General features: G+C 37.7%; 1 protein-coding gene across 3 annotated transcripts in view; it reads right to left on the reverse strand.

Annotated features, from left to right (window-relative positions):
• The window catches only part of OSBPL9 (oxysterol binding protein like 9), a 273,396-nt gene that overhangs the window by 35,702 nt on the left and 212,303 nt on the right, over positions 1–25,391 (reverse strand). For 2 of the 3 annotated variants that reach the window (XM_052638144.1, XM_052638142.1), the window contains exons 5-9: positions 10,793–10,861; positions 6,049–6,144; positions 5,205–5,252; positions 4,199–4,228; positions 2,769–2,819 (exon numbers count right to left, since the gene is read on the reverse strand). In XM_052638144.1, coding sequence (XP_052494104.1) covers positions 2,769–2,819; positions 4,199–4,228; positions 5,205–5,252; positions 6,049–6,144; positions 10,793–10,861 — 294 coding nt within the window. The remainder of the gene's footprint in view (positions 1–2,768; positions 2,820–4,198; positions 4,229–5,204; positions 5,253–6,048; positions 6,145–10,792; positions 10,862–25,391) is intronic. The other variant, XM_052638143.1, reaches the window with a different exon arrangement.

The raw sequence follows: 25,391 nt of genomic DNA on the forward strand, positions 1-25,391 counted from the left end.
GCCCCAATCCATTAAGTGTCCTCTTAAGAAGAGACATGAGCGTTCTCATTCATGCTCACTTTCAGTGTGTACACACCAAGGGAAGGTCATGTAAGGACACAGTGAGAGGGTGGCTGCCTACAAACCAGGAAGAGTCCTCGCCAGAAACTATATCCATAGGAACCTTGATCTTGGACTTCTAGCCTTCAAAACTGAAGAAAATATATTTCTGCTGTTGAAGTCACCCGGTCTGTGGTGTTTTTGTTATGGCAGTGCAAGCATTCTAATACAAGTAGTAGATAAGACAAAGTATTCAAGGAGATTATAGTCAGGTGTAGACGGACAATAAACAAGATACCATGTAAATATGGCTAATGATGCAAGGCCAAGAAGAAAAAGGAAACTAATGGGAGGGTAAGATTATTTTAGATAGAGTGGTCAGTAAGGTCTCTCCAAAGAGAGTTCATGAGGGTGGAAATTTGAAAAAAAGTAAGGGAGTAAATCCCAAAGTCTGGAAGAAATGCCTTCTAGGCAGAGGGGAAAGCAAATACAAATCCCTGAAGCAGAAAATGCTTGGCCTGAGAAAAAGAAAACAGGCCAATGTTGTTAGAACAGTGTAATCAAGCAAGATGAAGTGAGGGAGTAGTGATGGCTCAAATGCCATTCAGTTCAATTCAGTCACTCAGTCGTGTCCGACTCTTTGCGACCCCATGAATCGCAGCACGCCAGGCCTCCCTGCCCATTGCCAACTTCTGGAGTTCACTCAGACTCACGTCCATCGAGTCAGTGATGCCATCCAGCCATCTTATCCTCTGTTGTCCCCTTCTCTTCCTGCCCCCTACCCCTCCCAGCATCAGAGTCTTTTCCAATGAGTCAACTCTTCGCATGAGGTGGCCAAAGTACTAGAGTTTCAGCTTTAGCATCATTCCCTCCAAAGAAATCCCAGGACTGATCTTCAGAATGGACTGGTACGCCATTAAGTTATGGTAAGTCATTTAGATTCCATTCCAGGGAAGTGGGAAACCATTAAGAGGATTTGAGCAGGCAAGTGACATGGCCTGATTTACACTTAAATTGTTTAAAAATACAGAGTTCACATAGAGTACATAAATAATTTGAGGGATATATCTGTACATAAAAAGCTTGAACAGTGAAATTCTTTCTGGGAAAAATTAAAAAGCCAAACTCCATTTATTTGATCCATGTTATCCACTCTAAACTGAAATACAGGTCCATTAAGCTGGGCTAAAACAAACAGGTAGCAAGTACTGACTTAACTGTACAAATTTCTAGACTAAAGTTTTTCTAATTTGAATTGTAACTTACTCAAAAGATAGAGCATCAAAAATGTTCTTCTTGGGTAGCTAAATGGTGAACTACTGAAAGAGGCTAGGCTGCTCTGTTTTACATAAAGTACTGAATGGGCTTCCCTGGTGACTCAGACTGTAAAGAATCTGCCGGCCATGAAGAAGACCCAGGTTTGATCCCTCGGTCAGGAAGATACCCTGGAGAAGGGAATGGCAACCTACTCCAGTATTCTTGCCTGGAGAATTCCATGATTTGCAGAGATGATCCAATAGTCTAAACACTATCAGTTCTCCCTCAATTTTCTAGAGAAGGCATTCCCTATAATACCTATCTACTCACACTGAGCTTAACGTTTTTTACTGGTTATCTGTATATAAGCTTTTGGTTAATTGTAGGTGCCCTAATCCACGCATGTAATTTCACAATAAAGAAAACACAAAATAAAAACCTTACCCCCCTTATGCCTCCAACCCTATTTTCCCTTTAGAATACATTCTGATCAACAAAAACAGATGGGAAATTTAGAAACATATATAGAAAATCAGGCATAGTCATCAAAAATACCTAGAAAATGAACACGAGTCCTTAAGTTTTGACACTTTAATAGCCTCAAAAGAAAATACTTCCCCTCACCCCTACACTTACAAGCTTAATAGCCATACCATCTAAGCAGAAATGCATTTTTCTATACTGTTGTGTCATTAACAATGCTAGGAAAATAGTGTTATTAGGCAAACAAGTATATACAACTGAATACGTAAAATAGACCAAATAATTAAACATTTCCAAACCTGGTTGCTGAATTTACTGCCCACCTGCTTTTAGCCACTGGCTAGAAATACAGAGGTGCAGTCAATGGTAAAAAAAAGAGTGTATTTTTTAATACTTATTTTCAAATACTAAAATTTTTATTTCTCAAAATATGCAATCAAGTACATTTTTAGGTTGAATACACCAAATTTTTTTAGAAAAGCAGGCAATATCCATGAACTTGTTAACCAATCACAATAGCCAAAAATATTTACTCTATGAATAAAGAATAGCAGTTTATTAATGTAATTCAGTACTAGAAAAAAATGTGTAAAAAAACAATTTTATCTCCATTATACTCTTCATTATGGATGAACAAAATAACTCTGCTAAAATTCAATTCCTTTTTTCCTAAGAAAGTCTTTTTTGTGAAAGATTTTGCAAAATATGTCTGTGTTTCAAGCAGTGATAATGGAAAGGGTGAGTCATTCAAATGTGCTCCCTTCCTTCCCAGCCACCATCACAAATGACTTCATCAAAAACAGGCACAGGTTAGCAAGTAACATCCAAACACAACAGTTTTTCAACAGTAACAGGAACCCCAAAATAGAACTTAAATTTACTTTAGAAAGGTACTATATTTCAAAACTGAGTATTTTGGTTACGAGAGAAAAATGCCATTACATTTAAATCCCATTAAATGAAAATAATCAAAAATAAAATTTACTTACTTTAGCGATCTGCAGCAACACAATGCAGTGTTTAATTGATTCTACCATGCTCTACAAAAACAAAATACTGATTTTAGGATCTTGCCCCCAATAAAATGGCCATGTAATGTTAAAGCTTAAAATATAAAAATCAGTTCAAATACACAGGACTTTAAGTCTTCTCTACATAAGAAATACCCTCTCTAGATTTCGAGTGGGTTCTAATATATGTGTGTGTGTGTGTCCCCGTCTAACTCTTTGCGACCCTCTAGCCATGGGATTCTCTAGGGAAGAATACTGGAGTGGGTTGCTGTTTCCTTCTCCAGGGGATCTTCTGGACAGACTCAGGGATCCAACATAGGTCTCCTGTATTGCAGGCAGATTCTTCACTGTCTGAGACACCAGGGAATATGCTGACAGTGTCAAATGAAATTATTATTAGCAATTCTATGAATCATTTGGGAATGCCAAAAAATTGTTAATTTACACTGAATAACATCTAAGTATGGGACTGGTGGTGTAATGGATAATGCATCTGACTATGGACCAGACGATTCTGAATAACATCTAAAGGGTTTTTTAACGTTTCTAACAACAGGATATGAATCTGATTAATTTCCAAATTCTTAGATTAACAGCAGGCTATCTCAATGTAAATTCTCAAAATGTCTACTCAAGAGTTTCATGGAATTATGGAGAATAAAGGATCCTATGAAAATATTGGTGAACCTACAATACTACTATTTTTGTATCTAAAATGCTTTTATCAAAATAGAAGTTTTATTAGCAGTCTAGTACATAACGTCAGAAGGCCAGTATATCAGAAAACTCAAATATACATTGTGTGTGGTGCTGGAGAAGACTCTTGAGAGTCCCTTGGACTGCAAGGAGATCCAACCAGTCCATGCTGAAGGAGATCAGCCCTGGGATTTCTTTGGAGGGAATGATGCTGAAGCTGAAACTCCAGTACTTTGGCCACCTCATGCGAAGAGTTGACTCACTGGAAAAGACTCTGATGCTGGGAGGGATTGGGGGCAGGAGGAGAAGGGGCCGACAGAGGATGAGATGGCTGGATGGCCTCACTGACTCGATGGACGTGCGTCTGAGTGAACTCTGGGTGTTGGTGACGGACAGGGAGGCCTGGCGTGCTGCAATTCATGGGGTCGCAAAGAGTCGGACACGACTGAGTGACTGAATTGAACTGAACACCTTTTATACAAGGATCTCAAAAAGACAAGACCAGAAACATAAAATGGCATCTGAAGTCAATTCAATTAAAGGGATTATTCTATTCATTTAAATTCCTTTAGAAAATAACACAATTCTTAAACTCTTGTAAAAATTCATAAAAATTAAAACCTCAATTGCTCTTATTAATAGTAGCAGCTTAAAACAGAAACATTTTAAAGCACTTTCTAATGCAAAGCCAGAGTTAATCAAACATAACTTACATTTGTTGTCTCTTTGAGGGTTTCAATTTTCTGCAAAAGATAAGTTTAAATAAATTGTCAGAAACACAAGGAGATATCATTGCTTTTTTTTTTACTGGTTAGTCATTTAAAGAATTTTACTAAAAATGTACTCATTATCTAAGTGAGTTCAGGCAGGTTGCAGAGTGCTTTTAGTTGTACTTCTTAATTTAAATCAAACATTTAAATAAAAAATTCAGACACTTTATGGACTACATCCTCAAATAAAATTCATGTGAGTCAATTCAAGATTTGTAAGAATAATATAAAACATTCTTACTCCTTACTTGAAAGCAAGTTTTGTCTTTTCTATAGGATACATTATGTGATTTTAAAATGCTTATTTTAGAATCACTTTAAACTTTGCAAAGCTGCTTAAAAATGACATGAAACTAAATTCCAAAACTAAGAAGGTGAGCTAAACATGACTCACTACTATTACCAAGTATAAAAGAGCCAAATGCAAGGCTATGGTTAACTGAAATGCAAAAACATAAATGATGGTGCATCAGGAAATCTAGTCAAGGAAAAAGAAAACATTAATTGAAAAAATAATATTCAAACTACAAAGTGGTTGTCAGAAACCCAAAGGGAGGAACTATCATTAAAGCAACATTCATTTTGTGTCCTCATCTGTGGCTTCTGGTTTATTTTGAAAATTTTACCAGTTGCCTTATTAATATCTGAAGTGACCACATGTAAATCTAATAAATTTCTACCTTCAACATATGATCCCTCAACAGAAAGAACTTATTCCTAGGAAGGTGGTACTTACAAAAAGGGTATCATAATAAAAATTTCAGTTATTCTTTTGTTCAATTATGAAACCACACCAGAAATGCACCAAAAAACTCCCCTTAAAACCTATATGGCACATTGTAAGAGGTCAACAGTAAAGTAGTCAAAACACTGAGGTCCTTCTATTACTTCTCCAAAAGGCTCCTTGTTTAAAAATTTTTAAAGTCAAAATCATGATTATGGAAGTTACCTTTCTCTGTTCATCATCTTTGCAGTTTTGAAGTTTGTCATCAAAAAGCTACAGGATTAAAAAAAGAAAAGATTATAGTATCAAGCTGCTTTACTACATTGTATATGTTTACTCAACCAAGAAAAACAACCATATCTCTTCCAGGGATGGTTTATACATGGATTAAAAGTATAATGTTTCTTAAAATACAAGATAACATGTATTTTTCCAAGGTATTGTTATCAAGTCAAATTCTACTGAACTATCTTAAACAGTCAAGATCAATTACTCTGGTAGCATTACAAAGCAAAAGAAAATATATGACTTTAAGAACTTGAAATGTCAGTTTGAACCTGTTTTTTTCTGCCTTGCCTTTCAAGTTTATCAACATTTCTTTTTCTTTCCAGGACCTTTGCTAGTAATTAATTTTAAAGTGGGAATTGAAGGAGACAATTTTAGTTATGATAAAGGATGTAAAGGAATAAACTCTTCCAAAATCCTAACTCACCCAAATAAAAAAATGCCTTAGAAACTAAACCACTTAAAATTTACCAGTTTCAGAGAACTTTTAAACAAAATATGAAACTAACCTTGTTTTATTTCCTTCTAATTATGTTTAGGTTAGTTTTAAAAATTGCTGAAGGATTAGTAAGCATTGTCAAGTAACATTCAGTTCAGTTACTCAGTCGTGTCCGACTCTGTGCGACCCCATGAACACCAGGCTTCCCTGTCCATCACCAACTCCTGGAACTTGCTCAAACTCATGTCCATGGAGTCGGTAACATTAAGTAACTGTTTTACTCAAAATCAAGCTCTGGAACATTTACTACTTTGTATCAATTCAATATATAATCGAATACCATACCTTCAACTGTTCTATCAAGATTTGTAGGTATGCATCAGCCTCTGTAAGTTTCTTATCAAAGTCCTGGACACTAGGAACAAATCCTGAATCCAAACCCTAGAGGGGAAAAAAAAATTGCAATAAATTCCAGCAACATCTAATAGTACAAAAGATCATCCTTCATACGTTGACACTTCACTTTTCTAAATTAAAAATAGTCTTTTACATAAATAATAGGTCTATTTAAATTATCTAAATTCTCCAGGAATAGTTGGTACATCAATCTCCTTCATGAACTTCTAGCACTATTCCTTTCTCATCAATTATATGTGCTGCTGTTCAAATTAGGATTTATCCTGCTTTTTCAGAATAATTTTCTTCTCTCCCAAAAGCCCCATACTGGGTTCCAGAGCAACAATAATTTAGCTAAAGGAACATGCACAAAACAACCTAGATTATCCTATTTCCCCCCTATTTTTTGTTCAGTTCAATCCTCTAGTCCCCTAATCTCAACTTTATATTCTCATTGTTCTCCTGTTCCCTAAATTACCCCCATTAGATCAGATGTTTTCCTCCTCCTCCTCCCTTATTTAAAAAAAGAAGGAAAACTCAAAATTCTCACCTCTTCTAAGAGGGCCCTCCCTAAGTGAAAGTGACAACACTTCTGTCTTCTGTTCCCTACTCATTTTTCTCCCTTGGCATGAACACTACACTCGCGACATAGTTTAAATGTTTATTTATTTAGAAGGCCCACTTATTTCTCAGTTTTACAATCCAGAATGTGCATGTCCTACTTTTTGTACACTAAAAATTTTAAGCTCCAAGAGTATAAGATTCCTATGCTTTAATTCTACTCAAAAGAAAGTTTTGAGTTAATCATCTTTGACTGAAAAATACATTAATCTTGGTTGTAAAAGACAAAACAGTCTGAGATCAAAAAAGGCTATCATCTTGCCATATTTGTATGACTAGAAGTCATGCAGTTAAACAGGGAAATAAGGGTCAGGAACCAATAAAGTCACAATCCCAACCCAACCACAAAACTCTGCACTAAAAGTGCTCCAATATAACATACTTGACCTTCAACTGTTTTTTGTTCCCCTCCCTTTTGCCAAAAAACTGCTTATCATTTCACAGTCTCAATTTTAGTCAGTTGAGGCCAGAGTTCATTTTATATTAACCCAACACCTCATCGCATCATTGCCTAACACTGTCATTAGCAAAGCATTTTCTCCGCCATGATCTCAAACATCAGACTGACACAGTATAGCATTGTGGAAACAACAATGGGTTGGCAAACCTGGTTTCTAGTTACAGCTCAGCCACTAACAAGATACTGTGTTTCTCTAAGCTATTTTCTTACCTGCCAAATATAGGCTCCTCCTCCTACTATTATTAATGTGGCAGCCATGACATCCACTAAAGACTATAATTACTATCAATAACTACTGTTACTACTGCTGTTCTTCCCAAACTAAAATTTAAATTCGTAAACAAAGCATTAAAAACCTAACTCTTATTAAGATCATGGGAAAAACAACTAATCTTGTAATTCATTTTCTTTTTCAAATTCAAAGGCAACAAAAACTGCCTTTTTTTTTTTTACATACACACTAAGCAACTATTTGAAATGAGTACTGAAAATAAGAGATGTCATGTAAAAACAGAGTTTAAGAAAGAAAAATAATAAGCAATGTATGTAAAATCCAGATATATTTATAAAATTGTAAACACCTTCATTTTTAAAGATAACCCCAAAGACACTGTTTAAGAAACACTTCCTTCCTATGTAGAATATGATAATAAAAGATGTGGGAAAGAAAGGATAAATCTGTCACATTCCAGAGATACTACAGTATTGTACTGAGAAAGTAGAGAGTGATTCCCTTCAATGTAACTACACCACAGGAAAACAGGAAGGACTGCTTGGCTTACTTCTTGTTTCAAAAGCAATATAACTATCAATAACTTAACTATAGAACCTCATTAAAATCAGTTAAATACATTATTCTTGCTAAATATTAAAAAAATCTAATTAACATAATCTTCTAGACAAATCACTATTTGATTAAAAATCCCCCAATAAATAAATGGAAAAACTCAGATTTAAATTACTATGATCTGAAAGCTACCTACATTAAGTCTTAAAAACAACTCTCTGATTTTACTATTAATATAATCATGCGAACCTCACTGTGGCTCTTTTCTCAGACCTGCCTCTCCCTAGACAGTCTTCCACAACATTCCTTTACCCTTAAAACCCCCAACATTGTAATATCCGAGTCAAAGATCTACTCAACAATCCACTTTTCTCTATGCACTGTATAATGGGAAGTGTGTAACAATAGTTATTAGTCTAAAATCCCAGAACTGGCCTAAACGCTCTTGCACAGTAAATTCATAAATCTTTGGTATACCTTAAAATAAAATCTACATATATAGTTTCCCATCTGCAATAAATAAAATAACATGTACACATTGATTTAATAATGTGGACAAGCAATTGCTAGTAATTAAGCTGTTTTCTCAAATCTTTTAAGAATAATGTGCTAGAGGAAAATATATGTTTTCACTACATACTGTGATTCAGGACACAGAATTAAAGCCATGTAGTCTGACCTCCCACTCAACAGCAGTTACTTTTATAATGTTCTTAAAAGTCGTCTAGTCTGAGTATCTTAAGAGAAAAGGAACTTATTACCTTCTAACATAAATGATTTCATAAAATCCCTTTATTCCTTTTTTCATTCAACATTTAAAATATAAGGTATTACACTTATTCATATCCTTTTTAATGGACTTGTGTTTTTAAAAAGGTCATAAAAATAGAATATAGTCCTTTACCATGTCGAGAGTGGTCTGTCTTCTTTTGAATAGAACTCAGAACAGGCAGACCATTTAAAACTCTATGACTTCATACTTCCTACAGTGACATCTTAGCTCTTGGGAACAAGCAGGTTGGGACTTAAACAGACTCTGTACTTGCCTTTTAATCTAACACTTATCACATTTTATCATATCTAAATATTTACTTGACTGATTTCCCTGAAGGATTATAAACTCCACTAGGGCAGAAACTACCGTTCATTCAGCACTGTGCCGCTCCACCCCCCAACTCCAGGCTAGCTCACTGCTGAGCAATCGTGGTTGCACTGATGGCAGCTTCCGGCAATGCTGATGCCATGATGCCAGTCTTTTCCACACACGGCTTCCTACATCTCCCCTGCCTTGCATTTTCTTTCTCCTTCTACTCCCTCAGTCCTTTCTTGTCTTTCTTTCCTTTTCTTTTTTCCTTCAGTAGTAAGTGGTTATACTGCATTTTTGGCAGTCAGGACCAAAAGAGGTGGTTGCTCCTTAATTTACCACATTGATGAGCTATAGTTCTAAAGATGATTTCTGTATGAATTCATTTAAAGTTTAAAATAAAACTATTATACAGAAATAGCGACAAAATGGTTTGTAATATAAAATAAGCTAAACTAGAAGAAACTCAATAGAAATTATACCTAAATCTAACCATAAAATAATCTATGTAAAGAAAAAAAACCCACTTATGTGGCAAATGTGGTTAAAAAATAAAAAAAGTCCCTAGTCTTCAAGATTAACTTGCTAATTAAAGAAAGCTAAAGTACATGTATAAAGTTAACAGTAACACAATTCTCTATCAACCAAGATCTACATGCCCAGATTAAAAATACATATATAAAAAGGCAGACATCTGGCCCAATTTAAGGGGAATTCCAAAAATAATATCTAAAATGACAGAAGAATATTAAACTGCCTCAAAACTGTATGTTAAGTACCTCCCTACTATCTTTCTAATATTTATGTTGAACATTATCACTTTACTCAGAAGGTACTTCTAACACATCAGCAAAATTAAATTTCTATTAATAACTCTAATAGGGACATTAAACATTGTACTTTATACATATACATAACTGAATACTTCAATGCCATTAGAAAGAAGAGTATTATAAACGATGGCTTTAATACTTTCTGAAGTACACAGGAACTGTACTTCTTATGTAGCTGCTTTGGAGAGACACTTAGTAAAATAGAACAAGAGGCAATTTTTGAGGCAAAGAGTAAAAGCTTTTAAAGTAATTCCTGCCGATAGAGGAAGAGTAATGAATAGTGGAGGTAAAGGTGGGAAAAGGTGGTTTAAGGTCTTCTTGAGGTCAGAATCAGGAAATAAGAAAGTTATGAGTAATTTAGGGAACTGAGAAGAATAATGCAGAACAGGAAGGGCTATGACTGAATGACACTGTAAAAATAAATTCACAAATGAGTAATTATTTTCATATCAAATCTTATTTCAGAGCAAAAACTTAAAGGACGAAGTACCTTATGCTCAGTGCTTTCTCTTATATAATATGTTGTGAAACGAGAAACACCAAAATTATTCCATGTGAGTCTCATAGGAAAGTTCAGAGTAACAAGAAAACAAAATAAGTGATCAGTAGCCGAACTGTAAAAGGGAATAACAGCTTAAAAATTTAACAAAGGAAAACCACCAAAGAAAACAAGACACCTAATGAAAAACAAATGGCATAAATCCAGACAAAAGGTGATTTTTAAAGGAAAATCAGCATAACAGTCCTTAAATAAAATAATAAAAACTTTGCAGAAATGTTGTTTTGATTAAATATGAGTATTTGGAAAGTTTATGTTCACAGTTAGCAATTTGAGATGACATGCACCACAGAAACGCTTTCAGCCAAATGAAAGAAGTATAGGGCATACTTACAATTGAATCACTTACAATTATTTTTGAAAATTCAAGAACTGGAGAGATACCAGAAGACTGGAAAAAAGCAAGTGTGGTACTGATCTTCCAAAAAGGTAAGGAAAAGAGAGAATAGAAAGTTACTATGCTGTGCGTGTGACATGAGTAATTAATTAAAGGAATAATAAGAGAAAAATCTGTAACCGTACAGAGGAAAAGTATCAATAGGTAAATGAGTAGCAAGTGGCAAGTTAAAAAATAAATAAATTTTAAAATTATGCCAAAATTTTTAATGGCTTTTCTGTTCCTTAGAAATTAGCAAATTAAGTTTTTGGAAAAATAACACCACTTTGTTTCCTTACCAAGTTACTCAAAAGTTGCTTTAATAATGAAAAAAGTATATTAGAGAAACCAGAAGTATTAGCAAGACCAAGATTTCATGTGGGGTATACTAATCGGTGCCTTCCTTGGTTTATTAAAAATTTGGAAACATTTATAATCTGCCATTTCTGTGGTTTACCCTCTTCGGCTAAAGGAAAACAGAATTTAGAGGTATAGAGAAGTTCTGAGAGTATGAATTTTTAACCCTAAAAAATACTCATATACTAATTTGTTTGGAGTAAAGATTTCCAATTCAAAAATACCCATAAAATTGAGCCTATTATTAAATTCTTTCCTCCAATGTAACTTTAGAACAGCATTTTCCATCTAAGTCAATGTTCTGATAGTCTAAGATTCCAAATTAGGTTCTCTTTTATCAACATGATAGTTATAGCTATTTTATCAACAACTGCTCGGTGCCCCAAGAATGCCCTGAACGGTGAAGCCTTTTTCCATAGTTTTAAACAAACAGTACTAGCCCCACAGATTCACCAGGGATGCACAGTACAGTAAGTCTTTTCAGAGTGCTAGATCTTCCGGCTAGATATTTTACTGTACGTCATTTCTTGTTTCATTACTATAACATAGTAAAATAGATAGATACTAACCCTATTTTATAAGTGCTTACCCAAATCATCCAGATGGGTTTTTAATTTGAGATTTCAACCCAGTCCTTTGATTTCAAACCCATTACATTTTTCTATTAAATCACAATGATATTTGAAAAGAACTCATAGCATATTAGACTAAAATTTAATCTAAAAATGTCTGCAGGAGCCTAGTGTACCCAAAATGAACACAAGCTTTAAAGTCAGACTTATCTAGTTTTAAAATCCTGGATCTGGAATTCCCTAATTACCTACATGATCTGGCTAAGGACACAAAAATAAACCTCTCAAGGTTGTTGGAGAGATGAAAGAATATACATAAAGTAACAAAATAGTTGGTGTTCTATTTCTTCTTCATAATGTGGAGCTGAAAATAACCAGGATTCAGCACTGTTTCCCAGACCCTAAACTAGGCCTATCATACAGAAAAGTTTCTCAATGAATATTTGACGGATTAAAAACAAAATAAATTAACAACTAGGTCATACACAAAACATATGCAACTCTAATAGAGAAGTATAATCGAGAAAAGGATACAAGCATAACTTAAACTGTATTTAACATTCCTTGAAAAAGAGGAAAATAAACATAAGCTGATGAACTGTGAAGAAAACAGATAATAGTAATTTAAAAAGTATGAGAAATAGACAAAACCAGTGCTAAAATACAGTCTTGGAAAACAGATCAGAAACAAAATTCCATATGAGATGTTCAGAAAAGTATCAGGTATTATGCCTGAACCACAAAAGGTAAATTGTGCTCAATTATTACCTTGGTAACAAAGAGTCAAACAATATAAAGAATCACTCTTTTCCATAAAATGAAAAGATTTTGAAAATATATTAGTTCTTTGAAAAATAAAATCACCTTTTAATTTATAAAGAAAATAACTTTTCTTAAAACAAACACAACAACAAATCTAAATTGCTCATATATTTGGGACAGAAAAGAGCTGCTTTGTCAAATAGGAATCAGGTACATACACCTTTGTCAAAATTCCTTAGCTTTATCGTGACTCTTAGCACAACTGCTTACTCTTCATGATCTCTCTTCATCTAATACCACCACTGTTGTGTAACATTTTGACTTACAGAACAAAATACTAATATTGATTGCATAAAGTGATTTGATTACTCAAACAACTGCACAAGAAAGGTTTGGGTTTGTACCATTTTCCTTTATTTAAATCACTGATACCTTATCTTTCCAAATGACTCTCTCAATTTATTCAATAAAGTCATATGAAAACTTATTGCCAAAGGAAACAGAACACACAAAAACCTGGAGTTTATAAACAGGGTGACCACTATCCCAGTTTGTCTGGAAGAGTCTCTTTTTATGCTTGTTGACTGAACAAAATTATCAGCAGCCTCCCTCACTCTCCAAGTGCTCCAGTTGGGACAATAAATTATATGTTCTCCCTCTCTACAAAGGTTGTAACTAGCATTATAGAGATATAAATGTCTGGGAGGCATACAGATTGCCTCAAGATTTCAGAATGCAGCAAATTATTTTAAAAAAAATTTTAATGAAATATGAGTTTACAGCTTCTGAACGTAGAAAGCAAATTATAAAAATAAAACAGACATCAAAATTCAGGCCAATTAATACTGGCTGAGTGATTACCTTATTCTAGACAAAGACATGAATAATAAGATGTTATATTTTTGAAAAGTTATTTTATTCTCACATACACACAGGTCTGAAATAAAACTCACAAGAAGCAGATGTTACACCTATGAAGTGAGATTGAGAAAGAGGCGCATCTGAGACAAAGACTTCTTAATTTTTACTTTATACATTCATGATGCCTGATTTTTAAAAAGTATTTAAATTCAAAAACTTTATGTAAAAAGTATTCAGAAACTGTACAGGTTATAAATATGTTTCAAAAATTTTATAACTTTTAGCTTGCAAAATCATCAGCATTATTATTTTAAAATTATCAAACCCTAAAATTTCTTGAGAGAGTAAACTTGGTAACACTAAAGCTGCTCAGGTACATCTTTTCAAGCCAAATAAAATAAAGCATAACAAATTTATAACATTATTTACAGGTAAAGTATAAACTAGCCCCCATGCAGGCATACACACGCTAAGAAGAAAAATGGCCAGTAAAACAAAGCAGAATACCTAATTTTTTCCCCACATCCTTCCTGCCAATTCCATGATCATGAGTCAACACTAAAGAAGTAAACTCATAAAAAATGAAAATATCTACTATATAAGTCCACACTATTTTTCACACATTAATCGCTGGTCAGGCTACTGACAATATCTTTCTGAAAATTAAAAGTCATAGGTTAAGTCATTCCAGGATCTTAAATAAGCTCTGAATTGCTTACTAGGATGGGATGCAAAAAATACATTCTTCCCCTTTCCAACCTCATATGACTGCCTGTCACTGAGCTTCCCAGAATTTTGGAAAGCAAATTCTCATGATTTTCAAGGGTCCACCAAAAATGGAAGTTTAACAAAGTCTCCTGGAAATCTGCTCTACATATAATGAGGAAAAATTCACATTAAATACATGAATTCATAAAACTGAATGCTTTAGTAGTTCAAGTTTTCAAATAACTACAGAAGTCTCATAATCATTCATAATACTTGTTGAAATTTGATTATGAAATGTTTATACAAAATCTAATATATTCCTTTAACAAAACTGATCACTCTGTATAGCAAAATACAACAAACTGAAATAAAACCACTACAGGAAGTTAAATGATAAACTAGTCAGGCCAACAGACAATCAGTGCTAAATGGCTTATCTCTCACACAAAACAAGCAAACAAAATAGAACGAAAATTACCCTGAATTGGAAACAATAGATTCTGTAACTGGTTTGGTGATTATTCCTTTAAAATTACATATGCCGAAGCAGTTTTTTTATATCTGATTTAGCTGCCAGTGAACATCAAACAGAAGGAAATAAGTTGTTTTCACTAAGGCTGTTAAAAGTGTAATACAAAATTACCCTGATTACCCTGTTGTCAGAAATCAATCAAAAAGGTCTAAAATATGACCAGAATAGACTCTGACAGGACAAGACTCTTTTTATCCTCCACTATATCCCCCAGGCTAGTGCTTGGTTTGTAGCAAGTGCTCAATAAAATTTTCGTAAATTAAGGAATTCTGAAAAGTGTCAACCTGTTAGGATTTAAACATAAAAAGCAATCAAAGAAGTTCTTGCAGATTATAAATCAGAGTACTCATGAAAAAAATCACAAATAACATCTAACTATTCTAAACAATTTATTATAAGTATGGATGCTGACAACTTTTAAGAATAATTGAAAGTTTTTAAGAGAAGAGAAATTAGATAGGAAAGACACCACCTAGGCAGTTCAAGAAGCAAGACCAGATGATAACAAGTAAAACAAACTTCTAAAACTTCATTCTTTCATGCCAAGTCTCATGAGCACAGTTTCATACATACTACTCTGGGTTTGGAATTCCGCATTACAATAATGATTTATTCACTGGATGTTTATGAGTATGACACTGTGCTGGATGCTCTGGACATGCCAGGATGAAGCAGACAGAGCTTGAAATCTGTAGTAGGAGATAAACATCTAACTACAAATAATGGCTCTGCAACACCTAACAGTTTCAAATCTGTAGTAGGAGATAAATATCTGTCTACAAATAACTGCTTCAAGCATGATAAACTTTATGAGAAAGGTACTAAGAAATTCAAAAGAGAAAGTTAAGGGGATCGGAAAAGTGTCACAGAGGTAGCATTTTGATTTGGACCAAGATGAGGAGGCGGAAATTATTAACAGCAGTGAGCAAGGGTGGGAAACATAAATAGATTGGGTGCTTGAACTTTTCTTTAGGAGAGAAATGAGGGCAGGGTTAAGTAAACTAGCAAGGGATGCTAGGAATCAGGAACAGCAGGAAGCCTTCACCACCCGCCAAGACTGAAGGAACAAGGAGGGAAACAATGTAACTCCGAGCAGGCTCAAGGGACACCAGCTGTAGGACACAGCCACTGCTACAAGTTCATCAAAGCAGAGAGAGGACAAGAGGAATAAATACCCCCAGAGGTTCTTTTTTTCCTTCCATCTTCTGTCCTTCCATTGGCTAAACCCTACGGGAAGTCAGAAGGTAAAAAGGACTCTAGGTAACACAGGCTGTGAAGGTCAGCCTCCTGGGGCAGAGAGAGAAGCAAAGAGAATGAATTTGCAGGAAAATGGAGAGTAACCAGAAAAGCCATCTTTCCAGACTTAGGAGCAAGTGAGGCTGAAAAGCACAAGGAGGTGAAATAACGAACAATATTCTCTTGGAGAAGTATGTAACATATTTTTCGGATGCAGATGCTGAATTGAAAGGAAACCAAAATCAGTGTCTGAATTGGAAAAATTACTGGGACTTAGGAGATTGAGGTGAGCAACGAATGAATACAAGCATCAGAGCAGCAGCCCAGTTCTCTCTAGAGCTAACAGAAAAGCAAAAACCATAGATGGTAGTCCTATTAGTCTAGTCTCTACCTGCGTAACCTTCGGCAAGTCACCTGGCTTCTCTGAAACTGTTTTCTTCATTTTTTAAATATATAGAGACTGAATTAAAACTTTAAGACCCTTTCCAGTTCTAAGAGTCTGTGAAGCCAGTATCTCCAAGTAAATAACCATATTCATCAGGTGAGTGAACAGCTCACCATATTGAAAAAACCGAGGGTCCATTTACTGGCTTTTAAAAAAAAGTTAACTTCGTTTAAACAAAGACAATAAGAACTTAAACGTTCTAACTGCAGTTGGGTCCTCTACTGTAGGATAAAAAAAAAAAGTCAAAACACAAGCAAAAATTTAGTGTAACCTTGAAACTGAGTGAGGAAGATTAATGTAACCAGATTAAAAAACATGCTCTGGAATGCAAAGAATGCAAAGAAACAACCGAGTAAGCAGAATACCTTGGTTGAAATGGCACATTTCAGAAAAAAAAACAAAATTAGCTGCTCTGTCAATATAGCAAAGAAGCAAAGTTCTTAAAGGTGTTTCTAGAAATAAATGAACTCCTATAGTATTAATAACTCCCCCACCCTCAAAAACACACACAGCAACCATTAACATTCCTTTGCAATATAAATATTCACTGAAGATCTGTTATGTGCCAGGTGCTATCAATGTCTTCAAAGAACATCTTTAAGGACAATACAGATAAAATAGCAAATACAATTAATCATTACCTAATCTTCTGGAATGAGATCAGATTTCAGCCTTTCCAAGCAGTCTCCCTGACTTCTCTAGCCAGCAACATGCTCTTCTTCCTATGATACTAACTAACTACTACAGAACCAACAGAACCAAAGTGCACTGGTACCACTATTAGTATTGTTTCAACTCTATTACAGGCCACATAGTTTGGAAGGGTAGGCCTTTGTCTGGAAATCCACTCACCATTTGTAACATTGTTTCTAACGTTTTCTGCAGTCCTCTCTCTCAGGTGTGGCAGCAACTAGGGAGCTTGGTGACTTGGAATAGTTTTCTAACTCACATGGATAAACCAAGCTTCAGTACACTGAGTCAAAGGTTTGTACACTTAACAACATGATTAAGTCAAGTATTTTGATCATGTGCCAAGCACTAGACTAGGGACAAAGGCCCTACAGAAATAAAGAAGGTTAGAGTCTAATCCAAGAACCAGATATGTGCACAAAAATCTATAGCATAGAGGTATGAACAAAGCGCTGTAGTAACACATGAAGGACAACAGTAATCCTAGCTTGCTTTGCCTGAAGGAAGGAAGACATCAAAGAAAAAGTAACACAAAAACTGTATGTCAAAAGAAGTAGCGATATAGCACTGGATTGAATTCTAAGCAACTGTAATTTTAATCAAGAGGGAAAGGCAGTGATTGTGCAAAGAGCTATGAGAGGCTTTGTCATGTTCCAAACAAGTAAGAGTTCATAATGCTATAGTAGATGCCCTGGGTAGGATGCCTGCAGCTAAGTCCACACCAAGAGTGATAATTATCACCAGGTTCTGAAGGGCCTTAAAGAACATTCTCAGCAGCTGGGCTTGGGCAAGGGGGAGGCAAAACAGACTTTTAAGCACAGCTGTGACTCAGTGGGATCTAACTGTGGAAAATAATATGGGTAGCGGAAGTCTAGTGACAGGGAGACTAGTTAAGTTTTGTGAAAGTTTAGGTGAGAGATGACGAGGGCCTGAATTAAAACACTGTTATGTGGGAGGGAAAAAAAAAAAAAGTATAAACCCAAGAGCTATTTCTAAAGCAAATTAAACAGGACCTGGTAACTGGACATGGAAAATAAGGGAGATGGAAAATGGCTTTAAATGACTAATTGCCTGTGTGTGGTGGAACTTCAATTAACTAAAATATTTAGGGAGAGGTACTTGGCTTAAGCACATTTTCAACCTAAGAATTATTCTTTCAAACATAATCTTTACTTAAACATCTACTGGAAAATCTTCCTAAATATAATCTCGTGGTGGTTTAGTCGCTAAGTCGTGTCCAACTCTTCCTATCCCATGGACTGTGGCCTGCCAGGCTCCTCTGTCCATGGATTCTCCAGGCAAGGATACTGGAGTGGGTTGCCATTTCCTTCTCCAAGGGATCTTCCTGACCCAGGAATCAAACCTGTGTCTCCTGAATTCTAGGCAGATTGTTTACCAACTGAGCGACAAGAGAAGCTTTAGTACAAATATAATCTTAGGCTAAGTACATTACAGTATCCATTAAAAACTGTCTTTTTCTATAGAATCATGATAAACATCAGTTCTCAGATACTGACAGAACTCAACATATCCCAGGGGACATCTCACAATTTCCTTTTTAAAATAAAAGCCTGATATCCTCTTTCTCAAGCAAGAAACTGCAAACTATGCAACTGCCTGATTTTCCAATCAGCAGAATATGGTTGTATCACAATGCTCTTTACGGCATGAACCAAACTCATCAACTGGGGATGGCTCAGTGGTTAGATTATTACCAATCTTTCCACACTAAAGGAAAAAAGACCACCACCTAAGACTTTGGAAATACCAAAATGAATGTGACCAACAGTCATTGCAACCTAGTGTTTATTGAGGGGTACTTCAAGTAAAATGTCATTTTTGTAAAAATCAAACTCAGAACATTTTGAAAATAGATCCAGCTTCTCTGTTATCTTTCTAATTTCCCAGGTAAGCTCTCCAGACCGCAAGTCTGATTTTTGGTGGTTTTTATCTTTCCTAGAATAGGAAAGGTAACATGGTATTTTAAGGTGCTGAGGTACATAAAAAGTGAAATTTTAAAAAAATTTAATTAAAAATGAAAGATGTTAACATTATTTATTAAAGAGCTGTATCACAAACTCAGTTCAATAACGGAAATGTTCTGAGAGATGATTCACGATGGATGAGAATTCCCAACTTAAAGTTCACTACAAGAATTCTTAAAACTGCCACTACTATTCTAAGATCTCTCCCACCTTCTTAACTCAATACTAGGAGAAATAATTCCTTGATTTGTTTTTGATTTCCTGAATACAGCGAAAATTACAGTTTAATAAAGCCAAATGTTACTTCAAATTGGCAAACACATTTTCTTAATATATCTCTTACTTTCATATCAAAAACACTTACATATAGTAGGAATGATGTAACAAATGCATGATTCATACATGCTTCCTAGTCCATTGCTTACAGTCAACTTTCCATAACCAAGCTTACTGAGAACCTAAACTTTTCCCTCCAGTTTTTACGTGAACCCGATAAAACTATTCCAAAGTTTTCACTATTTTTCCACAAACTAACCCAAAAACATAAAACCACCTCCCCTTCCCAACACACACATACTCACAAATAACAGTACCCATAATTATTACACACAAAAATATCGGCCAAGGCAAGAGCACAGCCAAAAATAAAACAACAGAAAATCTTCGGCCAGCAACAGGAAATTCTATTATTGGACAACTGGTCAAAATTAAACTTGCACATTAAGAGAAAGTCTAACTCTTGTGTTCAATATCTTGAGATAGCTTCCGAAAGACTATAGAGTTTCACGAAAATGAATCGAAAAGGGAGAAGCGATTCTCTCCAGACTGGTTTGGTTGGAGGCGAATGACCTCTCCGGGTTTCAGAAGGCCCCTAGTCTCAGCCTCCAACCATCTCGGCCGAGGAAGTGAGGAGAGTCTCACGGAAGAGAGGGCGCGGACGGCCACATCGTCCTACTCACCCCAGAGGGCGACGGGATGGAGGCAGGGAGAGAATCACACTCGCGCCCACGGCCTGGGCAAGCAGCAGGGTCCCTGGGAACTCAGGGATGGGAGCCGGCCCCTCTCCCAGACCCTCCGGGTCTACTCACTCCGCAAGTGGCCACCAAGAAAGCCATTCGCCAAGGCCCCCGCCCTCTGTGCCTCCAGGGGAGGGAGCCGAGGGCTGCTTCCGAGCAACCCTCTTCGCCCGCTACGTCGTATCACCGATGCGGTGCGGTTGGTCTCGTCAGGTTCTGCCTTTCCCGCGGGACAGCCCCTCACTCGCTACCCCTGCCCCGCCCCGACCGAGGGACCGCACCGATTGGCTGACTCTGACGACTCCTGGCAAAGAGACCCCTGGCGATTGGCCATGGGTCACCTGCGGTAAAGGAGGTGAGCGGCCGACGATTGGCGGTTAGGCCAATTTTGGGGTGGAGAGGCGGGAGGGGCCGGCCGTGGCGGCCGTGCATCTGGACCGCCCGGCTCCCCAGCCCTCACCTCGAGGCTCTGGCCGGCTGCCGCGCCCGGACCTATTCCTCGGGACTCGCGGCTGCCCCACCACGCCAATTGCTGCCCCCAGGAAAGGGAGCTCGAGGCTCGAAGGAGCTCAGCTAGGCTCCGGGGCTTCGCCCGAAGGTTCCCGTAGGGTGGCGACTGGGAAAGACCCGGTCACAGACGCAAACACCTAAACCCACTCGCGTCTAGCTCGACATCCACATTTTGGCAGCTGTGGAGCCAGATTTCATCTGGATGACTGCTTTTTCTTACTTCCGGAAAGTTGTTTGTGTCGCGAGGCGGAGGAGGGCGTGAGGGGAGGAGGAAGATACTATGTCAATAAACAAAAGCATCGGTGCCTGTTTTATTAATCCAGGGAAACGTGGGCTTGCTGTTGTGCCTCAGCTCCATAAGGAATGTAGTGGCTTGTGAAAATACTCTGGGAACCCAAATGACATAACTTCTTGGGCTTAGGGGACCTGAACAAAAACTCATCCAAACTGCAGGAAATCACAGACACGAATAAATTACTGAGTTACTGATCTGGAGGACAACTGCCTACTCCTCTTACTATTTCATTATGGTTATTTCAGTGCTCAATCGTGTCCGATTCTGCGACTCCATGGACTGCAGCACGCCAGGATTCCCTGCCCATCACCAACTCCTGGAGCTTACTCGAACTCACGTCCATCCAGTCAGTGATGCCATCCAACCATCCCATCCTCTGTCGTCCCCTTCTCCTCTGGCCATCAGTCTTTTCCAGCGAATCAGTTCTTCGCATCAGTTGGCCAAAGTATTGGAGCTGCAGCATCAGTCCTTCCAATGACTGTTGAGGACTGATTTCCTTTAAGATTGACTGGTTTGATCTCCCTGCAGTCCAAGGGACTCTCAAGAGTCTTCTCCAACACCACAGTTCAAAAGCATCCATTCTTCGGTGGTCAGCTTTCTTTATATTCCAACTCTGACATCCATACATGACTACTGCAAAAACGATAGCTTTGACTAAACCGACCTTTGTCGGCAAAGTAATGTCTCTGCTTTTTAATATGCTGTCTAGGTTGGTCATAGCTTCTCTTCCAAGGAGTAAGGGTCTTAATTTCATGGCTGCAGTCACCATCTGCAGTGATTCTGGAGCCCCCAAAATAAAGTCTGTCACTGTTTCTCCGTTGTTTCCCCATCTGTTTGCCATGAAGTGATGGGACCAGATGCCATGATCCTTGTATTCTGGATGTTGTTTTAAGCCAACTTTTTTACTCTCCTCTTTCATTTTCATCATATGGCTCTTTAGTACTTCGCTTTCTGCCGTAAGGGTGGCATCATCTGCATATCTGAAGTTATTGATATTTATCCCAGCAATCTTTTATTGTTTTTTATTGAAGGATAACTGCTTTACAGAATTTTGCTGTTTTCTCTCAAACTTCAATATGAATCACCCATAAGTGTACATTTTCCCCCTCCCTTTGACACTCCCTCCCATCTCCCTCCCCATCCTACCCTCCTACCCCTCTAGGTTGATACAGAGCCCCTGCTTTGAGTGTCCGTAGCCATACAGCAAATTCCCACTGGCAATATATTTTACATGTGGTAATGGAAGAAGCACAAGCTGGAATCAAGATTGCTGGGAGAAATATCAATAACCTCAGATATGCAGATGACACCACCCTTATGGCAGAAAGTGAAGAGGAACTAAAAAGCCTCCTGATGAAAGAGGAGAGTGAAAAAGCTGGCTTAAAGCACAACATTCAGAAAACCAAGATCATGGCATCTGGTCCCACCACTTCATGGGAAATAGATGGGGAAACAGTGGAAACAGTGTCAGACTTTATTTTTCTGGGCTCCAAAGTCACTGCAGATGGTGACTGCAGCCATGAAATTAAAAGATGCTTTCTCCTTGGAAGGAAAGTTATGACCAACTTAGCGTATTAAAAAGCAGAGACATTACTTTGCCAACAAAGGTCCGTCTAGTCAAGGCTATGGTTTTTCCAGTGGTCATGTATGGATGTGAGAGTTGGACTGTGAAGAAAGCTGAGTGCTGAAGAATTGATGCTTTTGAACTGTGGTGTTGGAGAAGACTCTTGAGAGTCCCTTGGACTGCAAGGAGATCCCACCAGTCCATTCCAAAGGAGATCAGCCCTGGGATTTCTTTGGAAGGAATGATGCTAAAGCTGAAACTCCAGTACCTTGGCCACCTCATGCGAAGAGTTGACTCATTGGGAAAGACTCTGATGCTGGGAGGGATTGGGGGCAGGAGGAGAAGGGGACGACAGAGGACAAGATGGCTGGATGGCATCACCAACTTGATGGACGTGAGTTTGAGTGAACTCCGGGAAATGGTGATGGACAGGGAGGCCTGGCGTGCTACGATTTATGGGGTTGCAAAGAGTCAGACACAACTGAGCGACTGAACTGAACTGAATGTAAGTTTCCATGATACTCTTCCCATAGGTCTCATGATCTCTTCCTCTCTCCACATGCCTGTAAGTCTATTGTCTATGTCTGTTTTTCCACAGTTGCCTTGTAAATAAATTCTTCTGTACAATTTTTCTAGATTCCGTACATATGTATTAGAATATGATATTTATCTTTCTCTTTCTGACTCACTTGACTCTGTATAATAGGCTCTAAGCTGATCCACCTCATTAGAACTGACTCAAATGTGTTCCTTTTTATGGCTGAGCAACATTCAGAAAACTAAGATCATGGCATCTGGTCCCACCACTTCATGGGAAATAGATGAGGAGGCAGTGGAAACAGTGTCAGACTTTATTTTGGGGGGCTCCAAAATCACTGCAGATGGTGACTACAGCCATGAAATTAAAAGACGCTTACTCCTTGGAAGGAAAGTTATGACCAACCTAGATAGCATATTGAAAAGCAGAGACATTACTTTGCCAACAAAGGTCCATCTACTCAGGGCTACGGTTTTTCCAGTGGTCATATATGGATGTGAGAGTTGGACTGTGAAGAAAGCTGAGCACCAAAGAATTGATGGTTTTGAACTGTGGTGTTGGAGAAGACTCTTGAGAATCCTCTGGACTGCAAGGAGATCCCACCAGTCCATTCTAAAGGAGACCAGTCCTGGGTGTTCACTGGAAGGGCTGATGCTGAAGCTGAAACTCCAATACTTTGGACAAGACTGAGCGACTTCACTTTCATTACAATTCTTTGGGATTGGAGTGACAACTGACCTTTTCCAGTCCTGTGGCCACTGCTGAGTTTTCCAAATTTGCTGGCATATTGAGTGCAGCATTTCACAGCATCATCTTTTAGGATTTGAAATAGCTCAGTTGGAATTCCATCACCTCCATTAAGCTTTGTTCCTAGTGATGCTTCCTAAGGCCCACTTGACGCGCATTCCAGAATGTCTGGCTCTAGGTGAGTAATCACACCATCATGGTTATTTGGGTCATGAAGATCTTTTTGGTACAGTTCTTCTGTGTATTCTTGCTACCTCTTCTTAATATCTTCTGCTTCTGTTAGGTCCAGACCATTTCTGTCCTTTATTGAGCCCATCTTTGCATAAAATGTTCTCCTGGTATCTCTAACTTTCTTGAAGAGATCTCTAGTCTTTCCCATTCTGTTGTTTTCCTCTATTTCTTTGCATTGATCGCTGAGGAAGGCTTTCTTATCTCTCCTTGCTATTCTTTGCAACTCTGCATTCAAATGGGTGTATCTTTCCTTTTCTCCTTTGCCTTTCTCTTCTCTTCTTTTCTCAGCTATTTGTAAGGCCTCCTCAGACAACCAATTTGCCTTTTGCCTTTTCTTTTTCTTGGGAATGGTCTTGGTCACTGCCTCCTGTACAATGTCACGCACCTCCGTCCATAGTTCTTCAGGCACTCTATCACATCTAATCCCTTGAATCTATTTGTCACTTCCACTGTATAAGTTTCAGTTCAGTCGCGCAGTCGTGTCCGACTCTTCGCGACCCCATGAATCGTAGCACGCCAGGCCTCCCTGTCCATCACCAACTCCCAGAGTTCACACAGACTCACGTCCATCGAGTCAGTGACGCCATCCAGCCATCTCATCCTCTGTCTCCTCTTCTCCTCCTGCCCCCAATCCCTCCCAGCATCAGAGTCTTTTCCAATGAGTCAACTCTTCGCATGAGGTGGCCAAAGTATTGGAGTTTCAGCTTTAGCATCATTCCTTCCCAAGAAATTCCAAGACTGATCTCCTTCAGAATGGACTGGTGGGATCTCCTTGCAGTCCAAGGGACTCTCAAGAGTCTTCTCCAACACCACAGTTCAAAACCATCAATTCTTCAGCACTCAGCTTTCTTCACAGTCCAACTCTCACATCTATACATGACCACTGGAAAAACCATAGCCTTGACTAGACACACCTTTGTTGGAAAAGTAACGTCTCTGCTTTTCAATATGCTGTCTAAGTTGGTCATAACTTTCCTTCCAAGGAGAAAGCGTCTTTTAATTTCATGGCTGCAGTCACCATCTGCAGTGACTTTGGAGCCCAGAAAAATAAAGTCTGACACTGTTTCCACTGTTTCCCCATCTATTTCCCATGAAGTGGTGGGACCAGATGCCATGATCTTGGTTTTCTGAATGATGAGCTTTAACCCAACTTTTCACTCTCCTCTTTCACTTTCATCAGGAAGCTTTTTAGTTCCTCTTCACTTTCTGCCATAAGGATGGTGTCATCTGCATATCTGAGGTTATTGATATTTCTCCCTGCAGTCTTGAGTCCAGCTTGTGCTTTCTAGCCCAGCGATTCTCATGATGTACTCTGCATAGAAGTTAAATAAGCAGGATGACAATATACAACCTTGACGTACTCCTTTTCATATCTGGAACCAGTCTGTTGTTCCATGTCCAGTTCTAACTGTTGCTTCCTGACCTGCATATAGGTTTCTCAATCGTAAGGAATTTGATTTAGGTCATACCTGAATGGTCTAGTGGTTTACCCTACTTTCTTTAAGTCTCAGTTTTACAATAAG

The sequence above is a fragment of the Budorcas taxicolor genome, chromosome 3 (assembly GCF_023091745.1).
Source record: "Budorcas taxicolor isolate Tak-1 chromosome 3, Takin1.1, whole genome shotgun sequence".
NCBI classification, from domain to species: domain Eukaryota; kingdom Metazoa; phylum Chordata; class Mammalia; order Artiodactyla; family Bovidae; genus Budorcas; species Budorcas taxicolor.